Raw genomic sequence first — 16,306 nt, forward strand, 5'->3', positions numbered from 1 at the left:
TTCATTGTATTTTATAGTTATATAGGGTACAATAATATAGGATTATTATGGATAGGCATGACCATGTACTCTATTGGCAGTGCCTTACGCCGACAATCCAAACTCCACGGCAGCCGAGCAGCGTTCCAGAAAAAAAAAAAAGTTAGAAATTAAGTCCTGAGCTTTGGCGAGTAAATCATTGCCAATGCCGCCCGCATTGCCAAGACGATTACAGATGCAGCAAAGCAAAGGGGGAACGCGGGAGAGAGCGACGCACTGCGCTCTCCAGCCTCGTGGCACAGCACCCAGCACGCCTCTCAGGTGCAAGCCGCTGTGGTCCCGCATTGGCGGCAGCGGGAGCGGCCGTGGGCCCCAGGGGTCTTTAGAATTGCAGATATACGGCAGAATAAGCCGCTTATTGTTTGAAGATTGAGAGATTTTGGCGAGATGTGCAGGTGCACGAGCCAACAGATTTGTTATCAAACTTGATTTGGAGCTTTCGTGACTGCAGGAATTACTCTTTGGTTCTTTCGGTGAAGTCACGTAGAAAGAAATAATGCAATACTCTCTGTGTTGTATTGCATTATATTTTTAAGTTTACTAGGTTTGTTTTCTCATTCCTTCGTACCTGATGATGATTGCTTGTGTTGCAATCTAAACGTCGTATGCTATTTTATTTTTTTATTTCTACGTGACTTTACCGAAGGAACCAAGAGATTTGTTATCATTATAATAAGTACAGTGGACACCCATAAAATATTTAAAATGCTTTTTTCAGGTTCAAATACCATTAGTTAGTGTGTCGTGACATACGCAATGGCTCTAATTATGATGGCTGAGTTATTTTGAATCACAGTTAGAACCCAAAAACAAGATGAGAATTAAACCAATTGCCCTGGTTTGTGATGTGTAAATCATGCTGTTGATTTGTAAATTCTGTCGCGAGTGGCTTTAGCGATCTGTATTTTGTTTTCTGATGCGTACTTGGCCCGGTGCATCACCCTGGACATTAAACCCGAAACACGCAGATGTCGTGGCCTTTGAATCGATGACAAGCCAGAAAGCTCTTTCCTCCCCACTTCTCTCCCTCTCTCGGATGCACGGGGTGACTCAGAGGAGGAAAATAACCAAGCTTACAAACCTTTTCTCAAGCTACTTCCAAGTGTTGAAATTATCTTCCAGGTTTAGAAATGGCCACCTAATTTTCCCGCTGACATTTCGACTTGGAGTTTGAACCATCTCATCTTCACGCCTTTGCAAAAAAAAAAAAGGTTCCGCTTGTTTTTCTGAGCAACCTCTTGAGACGTCTTGGTAAATGTCATGAAAGGGATTTCTTTTTACCCGTGTCCTTCAGCTGTAGCTGATGATTAATGGGAATAATCCAATATTTACAAACCTCTCAATGAGAAATTAAGATGAATGACATTTTATTGAACGGAATTTATACAGTATGTCGGTCCCGACGATTCGATTGTCATGATTCAGTTCAAGAATGGATTATTTTTCGTAATCTTGCAGTGAATATTAATGTCTCTAGTTGTGAGGATCATGTAAACCCAATTAATGCAATTGACGTTTATAGCTAAACATACATTCTTACACTCGTGATCCGATACACGTATTGTGAGCTTTAGAATCAATTTTGATCGATACATCACTCCAGCCTTAAATGTAGTTATACCAGGAAACGTTCTTAAATTTAGCATTTTTGCCCTTCAAATATAATATTACAGGATTATCATGGGAGTCCAATCCATGTTTTTTTCACCAAAAGAAAGTTCAAATCTAATAGTATGTTCTGTCAATTTCCTGTGACCTGAAAAATGTCGTTTCTGAGAAAATCGTCGGTATGATAATCGTTTCTAAGGTATGTTAATTTTGCAATTTGTTGTTTGGCAGAATATTGCTCGCGGTGCAAGAAGGTCCGAGGAAGGTCAAACAGGATCAAGCAGTTCTGTGAGAAGGATTTCGGTGAGAGGACATTAACAAGGGGACAACTCCACACGCAAAAATAACGAAATTACTGCAAATAAGAAAAGTAAATAACTACATGGGTGGGCGCTTTGGTTAGAGCATCTGACTCAGGCAGAAGGTTCAAATATCAGATCTTGGTCAATGGACACCTCAACCTACCACCACCTTAGGGTGGATAAAATAAATACCGCTTTGTGGAAAGTCACCTATACAGAGAATTGTCACCACCATAGCACATGCCTATGACAAAATGGCATGGAATGCATCCAATCTCATCAGAAACTAAGCAGGCTTGAGCCTGGATAGCACTTGTATGGGTGACCATCATGCATAGAACAGATGCTGTAGGCTGCTGCAGAGCTAGGTTGTCAGCAGAGGGCAGTGCAACAAAATACATTGTTGTACAGTACTCCGGTCCAATGTTTATGCGCACCAGCTTCCCCAACCTGCACTGATCCCCATGGTGAGGTATGATCAAATAACCCCCATGATCTACATGGCATGATGAGGCCTTATCTAACAGTGGATTCAACTTCACTCTCAAAAATATAAGTGAACAAGTTTGGGTTTCCCCACATGCCAATTCCACAGGGCAAGAGGTGTTTGTGATATTTTCAGAGTGAATTTAAAATCAAAACAAACAAATGTCCAATGTCAACCACTGCCTGAGCAGTACTCGGTGACACTTAAACTTTGACCTTCCCCCTCCTCCACATTCACCCTTCTGACCGCTCTCCCGCTCTTCCCACCCCGTACGTGACCCTTTGCACGCTGGCCGCTTGCCAGTATTCCGCGGCAAGGTGCTGGGCAAGAAGACGATGGGCCTGGAGACTCGCTACGAGGTGCAGGTGACACGCACGTACAAGAGCGACTTCCCGCTGACGACGCGCGAATACGTGTGGGTGCCCAACGTGTGCGAGTGCCCGCGCGTGCTGGAGCACCGCGAGTACGTCTTCATGGCGCGCCGTCACGTCAACTTCGAGCGCACGCTCAACCGCATCCTCCTGGAGCACGACAGCTTCCTGAGGCTCTTCCAGGCCCGAGGAGACGCGTCTCATGAAGGGCCTGGCCGACCTGTGCCGCAAGCGCAAGCTCAACCCCGGCGCTGCGGGCTAGCGGGGCTAGCGGGGCTAGCGGGGCTAGCGGGGCTAGCGGGGCTAGCGGGGCTAGCGGGGCTAGCGGGGCTAGTGGCTGGCGGCCAGCGGAGCCTGCTGTGCTTGGTACCCCTCCACTTCCTCCGCCTGCCCCCCCACCCCCGTGCCTACGAAACAGACCCTGAGGACATATTTGTTCCACTTCGCTGCCTGCCCTTCCTTCCGTCTTTTCAGCGACTTAACGGCTGTGACTGACTGCTGCTGCTGCGCGCGGGGCGGCAGGTGGGCCCGATGAAGCCTCTCGCTTCAGTTCAAGCCGAACGCAAATGTTCGCCAAAGATGACAGAGCAGACGTTGGGGTCGTGTTGCTGCTCACCGAGGTGCTGCGGGGGCCCTGACGAGTGAAGAGGCAAAAGTGGCTCCATTCTTCCGACCAAAAAAACCAGAATGACATGCTTCGATTTGTACTTTCTTTTTACACTTCTGCTGCATCCATACACGGAGGGAAATGGGCTTAAAGGAGACCGGCTTTATTGGCGTGTTTACCTCAAAACTGTTAGCTGGTAAAGGCAAAGGTCAATGAATGGCCAAGAATGCGGCTTGCCTCATCTGTGCATTTATTACACGTACGTAATTATAGGCAGCTTCAAGTGGTGTACAAATGCCGTGGTAATGCTGGCCACAGCCCGTGGCTCAATGTGCTTCGCTGATCTGGTGAATGAGGAGCACGCCATGTTGAGAGGTTGTGGTGCCCGTTTCAAAAGAGAAGCACAGCCCCCTCTCTTTTCATTTGCATCTCCCTAGTCGCAGCTTTACAAGCACTTACTCGAGTTAATTATTTCCTGCCAGACAACGGTGTTAATCAGTGACCAGAGACGCCTTGCAAAGAGACTTAAAATCTAGAAGAACCAGTATGGTAATGACGTGTGTATGAGTCTCTTACTAAGGACTAAAGCTGAGAGGTTCAAACTATTAAAGAATTAAATTATTTTTTTACTTTACCAGGTAAGGTTCACTGAGCTATGTAGCTCTTTTTCAGAAGCGACCTGGCCACAGACGATAGCTCAACAAAGTGGCTTATCGTGTGGCAATTTATAGCAGCCAAATACTCTAAACCCACGTTGATTACAATTATAAATGTGGAGGGGAAAACCGGAGGGCCTGGAGAAAAATCCACGCCACCACAGGGAGAACATGCAAACTCCAAATGTACAGGCGTCATGGTTCGGGATGAAACCCACAATCTCCTGTATACCAGGTGAGGTAGTTAACATCTCGTCCTCGTGGCACCCCGAAAAAAATTGTGTTTTAAGCGTTCTCACAAAACATTGATAGAAAATAAATCAATTAATAACATGTGAAGGGCACAAAATATGCGCATTGCACGAGTGTGAATGGCGCAAGAAGAGGCATATAATGAACAAACTTTGGGCATATTCCAGGCATGAATCAGTTGGTCAAGGTTGCACTAAACTATCATGCAATCCGTATTTATCTTTCATCACCCATACCATTCTTTGCAACGGTAAGCCTTTTAATTCTCTTCGTCAGTTATAAAATTTTGTTTTTTTTATTCAATGGAGATTTAAAGGCTGGATAACATCAGAATACATTTCTTAACAGTGTTTCTTTAAGGATGGAGAGAATGTTTGAAGATAAGCGGACGGAATTGGACTTGATGAACCTCAGACGGTGGTTCACCAAACGTATAAATGGTGCTTTGACTTGCCCCAAGAAGGTCACTTTGACAAAAGCCCGAGTGTTTGCTTTAACGTGCCATCGTAGAGTCCATTTTCGTGGCTTTTTCTGTAATCCACACAGAAGAAGCAACGGTATATATTTATCAATTAAAAAAACAGGGGTTTAACAAAAGATAAATTTGGTGCTACTACCACAAATGCTCCCGACTGCTCCCGGACGGCCGAGAAATCGGCTGAGAAATCGGCCGTGTTCGCGTTAAGCAACGCTGTCCTAAGGCCACGGGTCAGATGTTGTGACCTCGGTGGTGGTGTTTTTGCTTTGCGGGTGGCCAAGCTCGTCACCGTTCGCAGGCCGCTGACCTCGCTTCGACAGCCGCGACCGTTCCCTTGTGTCGCCACCCAGTTCACGGCGTCAGCTGGAGGAGCCCTCTCACTTTTTTTTGTAGTTGGGGCCTCTTCCTTCTTAGCTCTTGTTTTTGTTTGCCTCTGGGACGCAGCAGCCGCGTTGCGATCGTGAGATGGAGGTGATCCAGAATAAGTCTCGGGGCGAAACCTTGCACCAGAGAGGTCACAGTTAAAGCAAAAAAAAGGCCACACACACGGGTAACGTTTTTCTCTCTGTGATGCAGTCGTGGTGATGTGGCTAGAGTTGCCACCTGTTCTCGTTTTCCCAGGACCTTTATCTTGTTGAGAGATATCTCTCCTGGGAAATCCTTAAGTCTTCCCGGGAGCATTAAAGTCACGTTTTTTTTGTAGAACGACGCCACTCAAGACACCGCGTATTTACACGTTGCTCTCCCACTCTTCCGGTATCGTGAGATATTATTCTTCCCATATGTCCCTGTTTTTTGTTTTGTTTTGTACCTCGGATGTGCAACCCGAATGGTAACGTGGCTGCCCCCATCAGCGATGTCATGCGATGACGCGTCTGCCTGCCATTACCATGTCCTCACGGGCTATGCTTGGAAATACGGACGTGAAAGATGCCCGTCGTAAGTCGGACTTTCATTTTACGGTTAATTTATCTGAATTTATGTTGAAGGTGTCAGGTACATTACAAAAGGATTACAAAATGAGTATTTTTTCATAATACTCTTTTTATGAAAAATATGAAATTATTTACAGCCAAAAAACCTATTGTATTTTGTACAAAACAATTCTATATTAAATGCTTTGTTTGTTGTATCTTAAAACACACGTATATTTATTTTTTAAATTGTAACATTTTTTTTATAAGCTGTACGTTCCTTTAAACAAATGCCTTCCGATGCATTGGCATAGTATAGATGCTTATACAGTACCTAAGTGGACGCTGCCTGAACTTCACGCTACATTTTTATAAAGAAATGTAAGAGTCATAAAATTACTATTTAGGTGTTTGTGGTTGTGCTGTGGAGCTCTCCGGCGTGTTTCCAGGTTGTACCGCATTTTGGTCTTCGTGACGGCAAATCATTTCCGAAGAAACGCCAAGCACGGGGTCCAAAACGTTGGACATGGTGTTAAAGAACACGCGGCAACAACCTGGAAACGCATCAGAGAGCGATGCTGAGAGAGTGGAATAATTCACGATTGTGTAAAGTAATCAATGTATACTGAGCATCAGACAGTGCTTGTCCACATTGGAGACTGGTACCAAGAAAGGGAATGTCACCATCCTAGACCGTTTGTGTTATTATGTGTTGTCGCGTTTCCAGAGGGTCACGAAAATACTCTCCTGCAAGATCGCGGGTACAATTAAACAATAGCGCTCGCTTGGTTGTCTCCGAATGGCTGGCCAACATTGTGTTGTGTGGCACGTCTGTTGCTGAGAAGCAATCACAGTGTTATGCCATGTTGCAGTCTCCGTTTGTTGCAGTGGCATTAAAGAGGTTGTCGCGCTCACATTCCATGCGCCTCGTGTGTTGACGAAGCATTTTGCCGTTTGCTTTCTCGCGAGACGCTGTTTCTACCTCTTTGCACACACCGGCTTGCCAATGTCACAAAGCGTGCCTTCGCTTTGAGCTCCCATGTTTACTAAATACGTTTTCGCACCCCGATGTTAAGCAGCCCAGTTTACGATGAAAAAAAACCCCCGTTTCTCTACGCTTATTCTCCAGTTCTGCTCGAGTTTGGAATTCCCTCGCATCATCTGTTTTCCCCAAGTTCTTATAACCTTGCTGAAATTCAAGAAAACTATGAACACTTAATCTATTACACATTCAATAGTGCTGTTTGCCGATAGCCACTTGGCACTTTGGGCCTATGCTCAGTCACTGATGCGGAAAAGGAGCAGGTTATGGCACAATTGACTGACAATTATGCCACCCCCTTTTTAGAATATAAAACTCCACCTTGAGCCGCAAACATCATGTTCTTTCAGAGACAAGCCAGATCGCTTTGGCGATTAGAGGCCTTTTTAGCGTCCAAGTGCGGATTTACAGTGAGGCAGCCAACGCCCCACAGAGAAACTGGGGGCATCGGCTTGGATCCCATAGAGAGGGGGGCATCGTTCTTGAATCCCACAGAGAGATGGGGGCATTGGCTTAGATCCCATAGAGACGGGGGCATTGGCTTGGATCCCATCTCCGTTGCGCGCGTTTGAAGGTCAGTTTGTACCGTTGACGTTTTTTCTCTCCAACATTTTAAATGTGGATTGTGCATTCTTTTATTTTCCGTTAAAACATTGAAAATCCAATAACAATAATAATCCAGGCAGTACTATGGTGAGAGCAGTCATCTTGAAAATTCGAATTTAGCCAATTTAAAACTGGGTCAGGGGCTGACTCAGCCTATTCTTCCTCTGGGGTCATTAGAACAAGTCCCACTGTGTTGGAAGCCAACAGTGCTCGTCTCCCCCGCCTATAGAGACTGTCCTCAATACAGGGAAGTGCAATTTCCACCGTTTGCTCAGTACCACAAGCGGAGAATAACATCGGCCTACACTCGGACAACCTTATTTACTAAAGACTTGGCGAGTCTCAATCACTTTCAACAGGGTCCGGCTTGAGCAGTTGGGGCAATTATTGAGTATCCAGCGTGTGAGGTGGGGGCGAGGCGGAGCTCAGAATAAAGCCACCGAAGGGAACGACTCTCAAAATCTGCACTGACAAAGAGCCCGACCTTCTGCACCGCCTTGCACATGCCACGTGGTAGAATTCCACGTGTTGTTTCACACGCTTGATTTCTAACGAGTCTACCAAACGATTACCAGAGTGAGGAAAAAAATGAACTTCACCAAAAATGTTTACTCAACATCCATTGACGTAACTTGTTCTTCAAAACATTTACGACTTCGCACGCACTATTATAAGGTGTCGCACGAGTGACCAACGCTCGCAGCTTCTGCTTTTGATGGCGAGTTTAAACTTGGGGGGGAAAAAAAGTATACATTTTCTTTTTTTCGGCGCATTATACCGACGCGAGATAATCCTTTTAAATTGTGAAAGCGTTGCAACGACTGTGATATCGAGTTCGAGCGCGACGAGAAATGCCCCCGCAGGTGTCCGGGATGATTGAGGACGAGGGGAAGAAACGTGAAAAGCGTGGACTCGGGGAGTATGTATACAGCTGTAAGGAGACCTCAGCCCTCATCTGTCATCGCGACGAGAAGGAATCCATCGTGGCGTGCGGAATGCCGGCCCCCTTGACGCACATTCCCCCATCGCCGTGCCGCTGAAGGGCATCCGCGAGGTTCCCTTTCGAGCGGCAGTGACTCCCAAAGGCGCTCGCCTCGGAGCCACCCGTGGGCTGAACGAGCGGACAGCGCCTCGGGTGGCTCCCCCCTCGACCTCTCCTCCTGCCTGCCTGCGTGCGTGTGATTGATGGCCTATTTGACAGTGCGTGGTTCTAGTGTCATGCGTTGTTTGCTGTGCTCGCCAGATAAATATGTTTGAAAAAAAAATTCTGCCTGCAGGACCGCCTGTGCCGACATAATACGCCGACCTCTGCTACCTGAACGTTTAGAGTCTCACCTGGAGAGCCCACGGTCTGGCCTTGCAGGCACTTTGCTGCGAGGCACGGCTGTTTTTTGTGTTTGTTTGTAATAGGGTGGCATCTGCCAAGCGTGGATTCACGTTCCAGCCTGCAGGCTCGGAGGGATTCCCATATTTACCTTTTGGTGTCCACGACCTTTGCTCTCGATCAGTCGATGCAGGAATAGTGATGGTGATGGCCCTGGTGGCATGTAAAGTGATGGGGTGTATTTCGATTTAAAGCTTCTTTCGTGACTGCAGGGATTCCTCTTCTTGGTTCTTTCGGTAAAGTCACGTAGAAGGGAAATAATATTATGTTCTATTTTTATTATTTTATTATTTCCATTCTACGTGACTTTACCGAAAGAACCAAGAAGATGATGGGATGTACGCTGGGTAGTGATGGGTGTTACACGCTTCATGCCAGTGGTGTGAGATTGAACCCGAGATGACCTTGCATTGAGAAGCTTTGGAATGAAGTTTGCACTTTAGCAAGGGTGACATTTGGATTTGTATCGCATCTAAATACGACCGCATTTTGAGATGTGAACATAAATAAATGTTCGCATGCACAGGCAGGACTTGAACAGGGCAAGGGGTCCACAGCACGTACTGATTGAGGGAAGATGAATACGAAATACGAAATAAAGCGTTGGCTTTTAGGTTGATATGGAGACGTTCTTAATGCTAAATGTTATTAAAAGTCAAAGGCGGAGCGTGACTTCTATATTTGGGGGGGGGGGGTGGCAGGGGTTCACTTTGTCCCTCAGATTAGGCATCTCTTGTGTATAAAATGAATCAATTTATTTTAAATGTTAACTGTCAACTATTGAAAATAAATTAATAAAGGAGTCCAGTTTGGGAGGGGGGGGTGAGGCGTTGCCTCCCCGTGCCCACCCCCGCCAATGTTAAAAGCCCTCGATTGTATCGTTCGTAGCGATTACATAATACAGATTTAAAATGCCTCACCACCAAACACCGTCTTAGAGTAGACGACTCTAAAAAGGCAGCACGTTAATATAATGTCCGACGCCTTTTTTTCGCTGAGAGCAGCTGTTACGTTGCTGCTAAAGTCTGCATTTAAATATCTTGCCTTTTTTTTGCTTGTTCAGTTGGACCCAGTCCATAGAGCTGTTTGAAAGTAGCAGCCCAATAGCTCTGTCGCCACAAATTAGAGGGTAGGGAGGTTCACGTCCACCGATCACTCACTTTGAACTCCTCAACAGGAAACTGCAGGGGGGAACAAAGTGGATAAAATAATGACCGCTGCGCATTGCAATAACAAACAAGTTCACGCAAAGCATTACATTTACTCGCTTCCACAAAGGTGTTTTCGTTGAACTTGAAAGCATGAAGAGAGAAGCGAGAGAGAGGGAAAAGGAAAAAAACATTACCCATTAGATCCAGGCCATTCGATACGAGGGCAGGTGAATAATCCAAGTTGCCCTGGTGGGAAATTCCCCGCACGTATTATTTGTGTTGCACGCATCCGAGAGTAGAGCCAGGAAGAGACAAAGTTTGGCGTCAATTACGAAGCACCTGCCAAGAGTTGATCCCGCTGCCATTTAAGCTGAAACGTTGCAAAATGTCTGTCCCACGGCAGGCATTTCCTTACCAGGTCACGAGGTGTTTCCCCTTTATGCTCGGCAAATGTTGACATTAGCTCGCCGGCAAGGATTCACCTGCTGCCTCTCCTCCCAGGCTCTTAGTCCATATTGCGTTACCACGTCCCGTTCTTTCCCGGTGACTCACCGACACGTTCCGATGTTGAGCAGTGATGTTTTGCAGAAGACGTAAGCAGAAAACCGTTCGGAAGGGCATTCACGTGAGCTTAGCTAGTTATCTCATTCAGGACGGCGACTCGAAACAAAGAGGTTTGACACAATCCTCAGAGGGTATACAGCTATCAGATGCACTTTCATTTGTGAAGTCATCAGTGCCATCTGATGCCAACCGATTTCCTTATGATGGTTATTGATCGAAGATTTCCCTCCAGCAAAGGAGCTGTGATTTGCAGCAGCAATAATGGGGCATTCTCGACTTAAAGCTTTCGTTACTGCAGGAATTCATAAAGACACGTAGATATCTACGTGACTTTACCGAAAGACCCAAAGAATATAATGGGGCAGTCACAATCTGGCAACTGCAATTATATTTGACTGCAAAATAAAAACCAGCAAGCGAATACCATGGGATCGCATGTTCAACCATCAGTCATGCACTATCCACTACTGGATGAAAGCCTCCCCAAGCCGTTATGATGTATCTCATGATGCGTATTATTTCATTTGAGAAAATGATATGCGAGTTTGTAACGGTGTTCAGATTATAATTATGTGGGAGGATGGCTGTTGGCTGCCCTCAGCGAATGGTGTGAAAATTCCACATTCATATGACAGGGATGACTCACTGGCTTGCACAACCACGACCGAATTGGTGTTGACAAAGCATGCAATGATGAATCGATTCTTACACTCGACGTACACGAATCAGAACATCCGTGTAAGAATATATTTAAAAAATGTGCCCAAACATACGTTATATCCAGGCTAAGGGAATGAACACAACTTTACAAGCTCGTAAAAAAACCCAGAAACAATACAAGCCTGTACAAATATTTGCTGAAAATTACTTAAACAAATAATGGAGGAAAAGCAAAACAACGGACTTTCCTCTCCTGAATGCCTCTCGTGGTTCGCAGACCACGACATTGGTTGGCATTTAGCTCTTGAACACACTTTATTATTGCCATGCGTAAGAGTATAATTGATTCAAATCATGGCACCGAATCGTGACGATTCATCAGATCGCTGTGCCGGCATGCACCCTGAGCGTGGCGGTGTACCGTCTGTCATGCTGCAAAGAGACTCGCAAGTAGTGGCACCTGCTGCTACTGCTTTACCACATTCAGCTGCATCCTCGCCTTCATAATACAATGGTGTGGGGGGGGGGGAAGTAATATGGAAGAAATAGCTGTCGGCTGCGATTTTGGTGCACCGCGTGTCGTTTGGCACGATGTTTGTCTGTTGATTTTTTTCGCAGCGTACGTAGCCAACCCTGCTAATCGGAGGTGCGAAATAATCTGCCAATGCCCTCAACGTGCTGGGGAGCTTCAAGTCGCCTCTTCAGGAGCTCCCAGCACGTGCAGCGAAACGTCGAACACCACGCCCAGTGACAGGCCGCTTCGACCCGAACCACACATCGCAGAGCCATACGGCACAACTGTAGAAGACCTCGCGGCAGGGTGTTGGGTGCCCGCTATTTATTTATCTTTGAACATTGTGCAATGGCTGTCGGGAGTCCTCTCTTCCCTGCCGTCTCCCTGATGGATGTGACCACATAGCACGCGCTCCACAGATAATAATAGATCCATAACAAATAACATCCACGGCATACTGCGGGCAGCTATTGCTTCAATTGATTTTAAGCGATTAGGCACCGAGACCACACCGGAACAAGAGAGCCACGTAATTCACCTTTGGCGGTCAGCGTAAAATAAAAAAGCCCATAAACTAACGGGCGAGCTGCAGAGTCAGGGCTATTCATTTGAAAAAGCACTTAAACTAGTAAATAATTTTGGAGCGCGACAAATTACGAAAAAAATACGAATTGACAAACTGAAACTTTACGTGGGTGCCCGTTTCACAGCGGCGATGTGTTGTTTTGAATGGATACATTAACCACCGTCCACACTCAACTCTCAGCTAACAGTGATATATTTAACCAAAGGTTGTTGAGTTATTTTCCAAAGTTCAATCCATCTACCCAACATAGTCACGGAGGTTCGAGGTTTAGGAGATTGATGACTGCGGATGGGAAGTTGAAATAAAATCGCTTAAAATTTCATTTCAAATAATACCGAATATAAGCACAAACGGCATTAACTCAGCAGTCAAAAGCAGCCCACTGCAAATAACTAGATTGAGTACATATTTTACTTTTGTATCACAGGCTTTGGATGTAATTATTAAGATATATACATGGCAAATGTTGTCGTACAAAAATAGGAACCTGAATTTAAGCCAGATACCAAATCCGCTGGGGATGAACCAGCAGACACCGTGGTTAGGGCACAGTTCAATTCCTGGACTTGCCTAACATGAGTGACGAGTGAAATATGAAGTGGTCCTGACCCCACCGGCCCGCTTCACCAACCAGCATTGACCAACATGGTGAAGTATGGGCCAAACGACCCCCATGACTGCCACGGTGTGAAGAGGCCTTCATTCAGCAGTGGACTGATAAAGGGACTGACATATACTTTTTTTTTAAACCATGATGTCAGCTGGTCTGGTTGCTACAACGTTGAGACGTGTAGTGGTGATACGCGCTGACAGTGGGGATCGTGGGACAGCGCGTGGTGATTGGCTGTGTGCCGGTGACGCGCGCTGACGGTGAGGGATCACAGGGCAGCGCGGGGTCATGGGTTATGTGGTGGTGATTGGCTGTGTGTTGGTGACGCGCGCTGACAGGGAGTGATCGTGTGGCAGCGCGGGGCGATTGGTTGTGGAGTGGTAACACGCGCTGGGAAAACGGATCGTAGGAACAGCGCGCCGTGATTGGTCGACTAGTGGGTGCTCACATCGCGGTCCGCAAGAGGGCTATATAAGGCGGTGTGCGCGGGCGCTCGGGGAGTTGGTGACCAGCGAAGACTGAAGACGGCGGAGGAAGAGATAGGGCCCTGCGGCACCTAGTTCCGCTGTCCTTGTAAGGACCGGGGCTCTGTGTGACCCAGAGGCGGGACCCTGGGACCTGGGGCCGAACGTCCATGTGAGGGCCGGCTCGCGGGACCCAGAGGTTGTGACCCACGCCCAAGCTTGGGGTGGGTCTGTAGGCTCCATGGACGTTACGGGGCTGGAATGCAGTGTGAGCATGCAGCGTAAGCTATAGTAACTACACGTGTCAGTGGAGTGTGTAGCGGGAGAAGTAGTGACCACACGTGTCAGTGGAGTGTGTAGTGTGAGAATAGAGACCACACGTTGTATCGTAACAAGTCAAGATTTAATAAAAGAGTGTGCTACCCGTCAAGTGGTTTCCTGCCGTCATTCCGAATACTTCACATGTACAAATCTGAAAGGTGCATACATATCTTGCTGTTGAGTCAGAATGTAAACACAAAGCAGGTCATATCTTCATCTAAGAGCCACTCCGATACCACCACATCATGAACCACATCACAATCATAACCAGTGATGAATGTTGCCTGTAACGAATAACACCAGAAAAGAATGCTTTATTTAAGCTGTCAACAAACACAACAAATGCATACCTGAAACGTATAACTTCATATTTCAAAAGGCATTCGTGGACACATCAGTTGCCTCCGCACACCACTGCACCGTGATGGTGATGAGGGTCGTTATAGAGATCCACACATCACAAAGGTCAGCTGCTGTGGCGTAATTAACAGCGAAGCAGCCGATAGGATTGCGACAAATTTGACATTAGTTTCCTCTCGGGCCGCAGACAGAGGGTCAGAGTGGGCCGTCATACATCCACAGCCCTGAGCCTCAGTACCGGCTCCCCCCAGGGCTGTGTACTGAGCCCCCTGCTCTACTCCCTCTACACATATGACTGTGCCGCCGTCCACCATAGCAACACCATTGTGAAGTTTGCTGATGACACCACAGTTGTGGGGCTCATCTCTGGGGGGGATGAGTCTGCCTACAGGGACGAGGTGGAGCGGCTGACAGCATACTGCAGGGGCAACAACCTGCTCCTTAACACCGCAAAGACCAAGGAGCTCATAATAGACTACAGGAGAAAGAAAACGGACACTCCACCACTAATCATCAGCGGGGACTGTGTGGAGAGGGTGGCAGACTTCTGCTTCCTGGGAGTCAACATTGGGGAGGGCCTGACCTGGAGCGCCAACAGCACTGAGCTTCTGAAAAAGGCCCAGCAGAGACTTTACTTCCTGAGAATTCTCAGGAATAATAACATCACACAGAAACTGCTGGTGTCCTTCTACCGAGCCTCCATCGAGAGCATTCTTACATACTGCATCTGTGTATGGTACACCAGCTGCACAGTGGCTCAGAGGAAAGCGCTCCAGAGGGTCATCAACACAGCCCAAAAGATCGCCGGCTGCCATCTCCCCACACTGGAAGAACTACACAGTTCACGTTGCATCAAAAAAGCACAGAACATTATAAAGGACTCTTCTCACCCTGGACACTCACTGTTTGAGCTGTTGCCATCAGGCAGACGATTCAGATCAGTCAAAACAAGGACAAACAGATTCAAACAGAGCTTTTATCCTACAGCGATCACCACACTCAATAATGCTAATTAATTATTAAGTAATAGCGTTTACAATTGACTGTGAAATAGAGATGTGCAATGACAAAATGTAACCTTATGTGGGTATGTGGGTATACTTGGGCTGTTTTTATATATAGTATAAATTGATTATCTTTCATTTAATTTTATTTTTATTTTCTTGTTTTATTTAATTTAAATTTATGAATGAGGCCCTGACTGGTGAGCATTTTAAATTTCGTTGTACTGGTGACAATGACAATAAACGATCTATCTACATTAACCTCGTGTGCGAATTAACGATACTAAACGACACAGTATTATTCACAGTATGAAATACAATTACTGTGAATGATAAACGAAACTTTTGGTTTCCTCTGAGATCTCTTTTACGAGTGGCAAAATATAGTAGTAGGTTTTTACCCTTTTAAACTGGTACAAAACTGACATCTTTATTCAATGCATCGTGTTTTCAATAACCACAACACAAGTAGTCAAAAAAGCAAACATAAAGAAGCAACTCTGATAATGATAATAATATGCACTGTCCTATTATCATTATCAGAGTTGCTTCTTTTTGTTTGCTTTTTTGACTACTTGTGTTGTGGTTATTGCAAACATGATGCCTTGAATAAAGGTATCAGTTTTGTACCAGTTTAAAAGGGTAAAAACCTACTACTATATTTTGGTTTCCTCTACTACCATTACAATCAATAAAGGTACAAACACGCAAAATATTTTACCTCTCCAATGCATCGTCGCACTCAGTTACCGTGAATGCAGAGACCGATGTCTTCAGGCTTGTAGCGACGCATCAATTCATGACGAATGTTACGCTTTTTCTTGGTTCTTTCGGTAAAGTCACGTAGAAGGGAAGTAATAAAATAATAAAAATAAAACATAATTCTCACGACGTTTCGGCCACAACGCAAGCAGCCGTCCTCATTCTTCACCTGAGGACGGCTGCTTGCGTTGTGGCCGAAACGTCATTCTTCACCTGAGGACGGCTGCTTGCGTTGTGGCCGAAACGTCGTGAGAATGATTTTATTATGTTTTATTTTTATTATTTTATTACTTCCCTTCTACGTGACTTTACCGAAAGAACCAAGAAGATGAATCCCTGCAGTCACGAAAGCTTTAAATCGAAAAAGAATAGTACGCTTACGTCACCGTCGTTGAAAAGTTCACATCAAGATTATTTATAAGGTTCATTTATGCAAATTGAATTTATGTGAAAAGTTATTTAGATTTTTGCCAATTATTATGCTTAGGCTAAATATTGTGATCAACATTGCCACGCAAAGACATTTAAAAAAAAATGTAGAAACAATGCAAACGCGATGGTAAA

General features: G+C 45.8%; 1 protein-coding gene across 1 annotated transcript in view; it reads left to right on the top strand.

Annotated features, from left to right (window-relative positions):
• The window catches only part of LOC133346571 (uncharacterized), a 45,239-nt gene extending 38,609 nt beyond the window's left edge, over window positions 1-6,630 (top strand). The window contains exons 13-14 of the mRNA XM_061558229.1: window positions 1,879-1,950; window positions 2,740-6,630. Of these exons, the coding sequence (XP_061414213.1) occupies window positions 1,879-1,950; window positions 2,740-3,302 (635 nt within the window). The 3' untranslated portion in view covers window positions 3,303-6,630. The remainder of the gene's footprint in view (window positions 1-1,878; window positions 1,951-2,739) is intronic.
• The last annotated feature ends 9,676 nt before the right edge of the window (window positions 6,631-16,306 follow it).

This window comes from Lethenteron reissneri, chromosome 24 (genome assembly GCF_015708825.2).
Source record: "Lethenteron reissneri isolate LAM-NWPU_2019-01 chromosome 24, ASM1570882v1, whole genome shotgun sequence".
Classification (NCBI taxonomy): Eukaryota; Metazoa; Chordata; class Hyperoartia; order Petromyzontiformes; family Petromyzontidae; genus Lethenteron; species Lethenteron reissneri.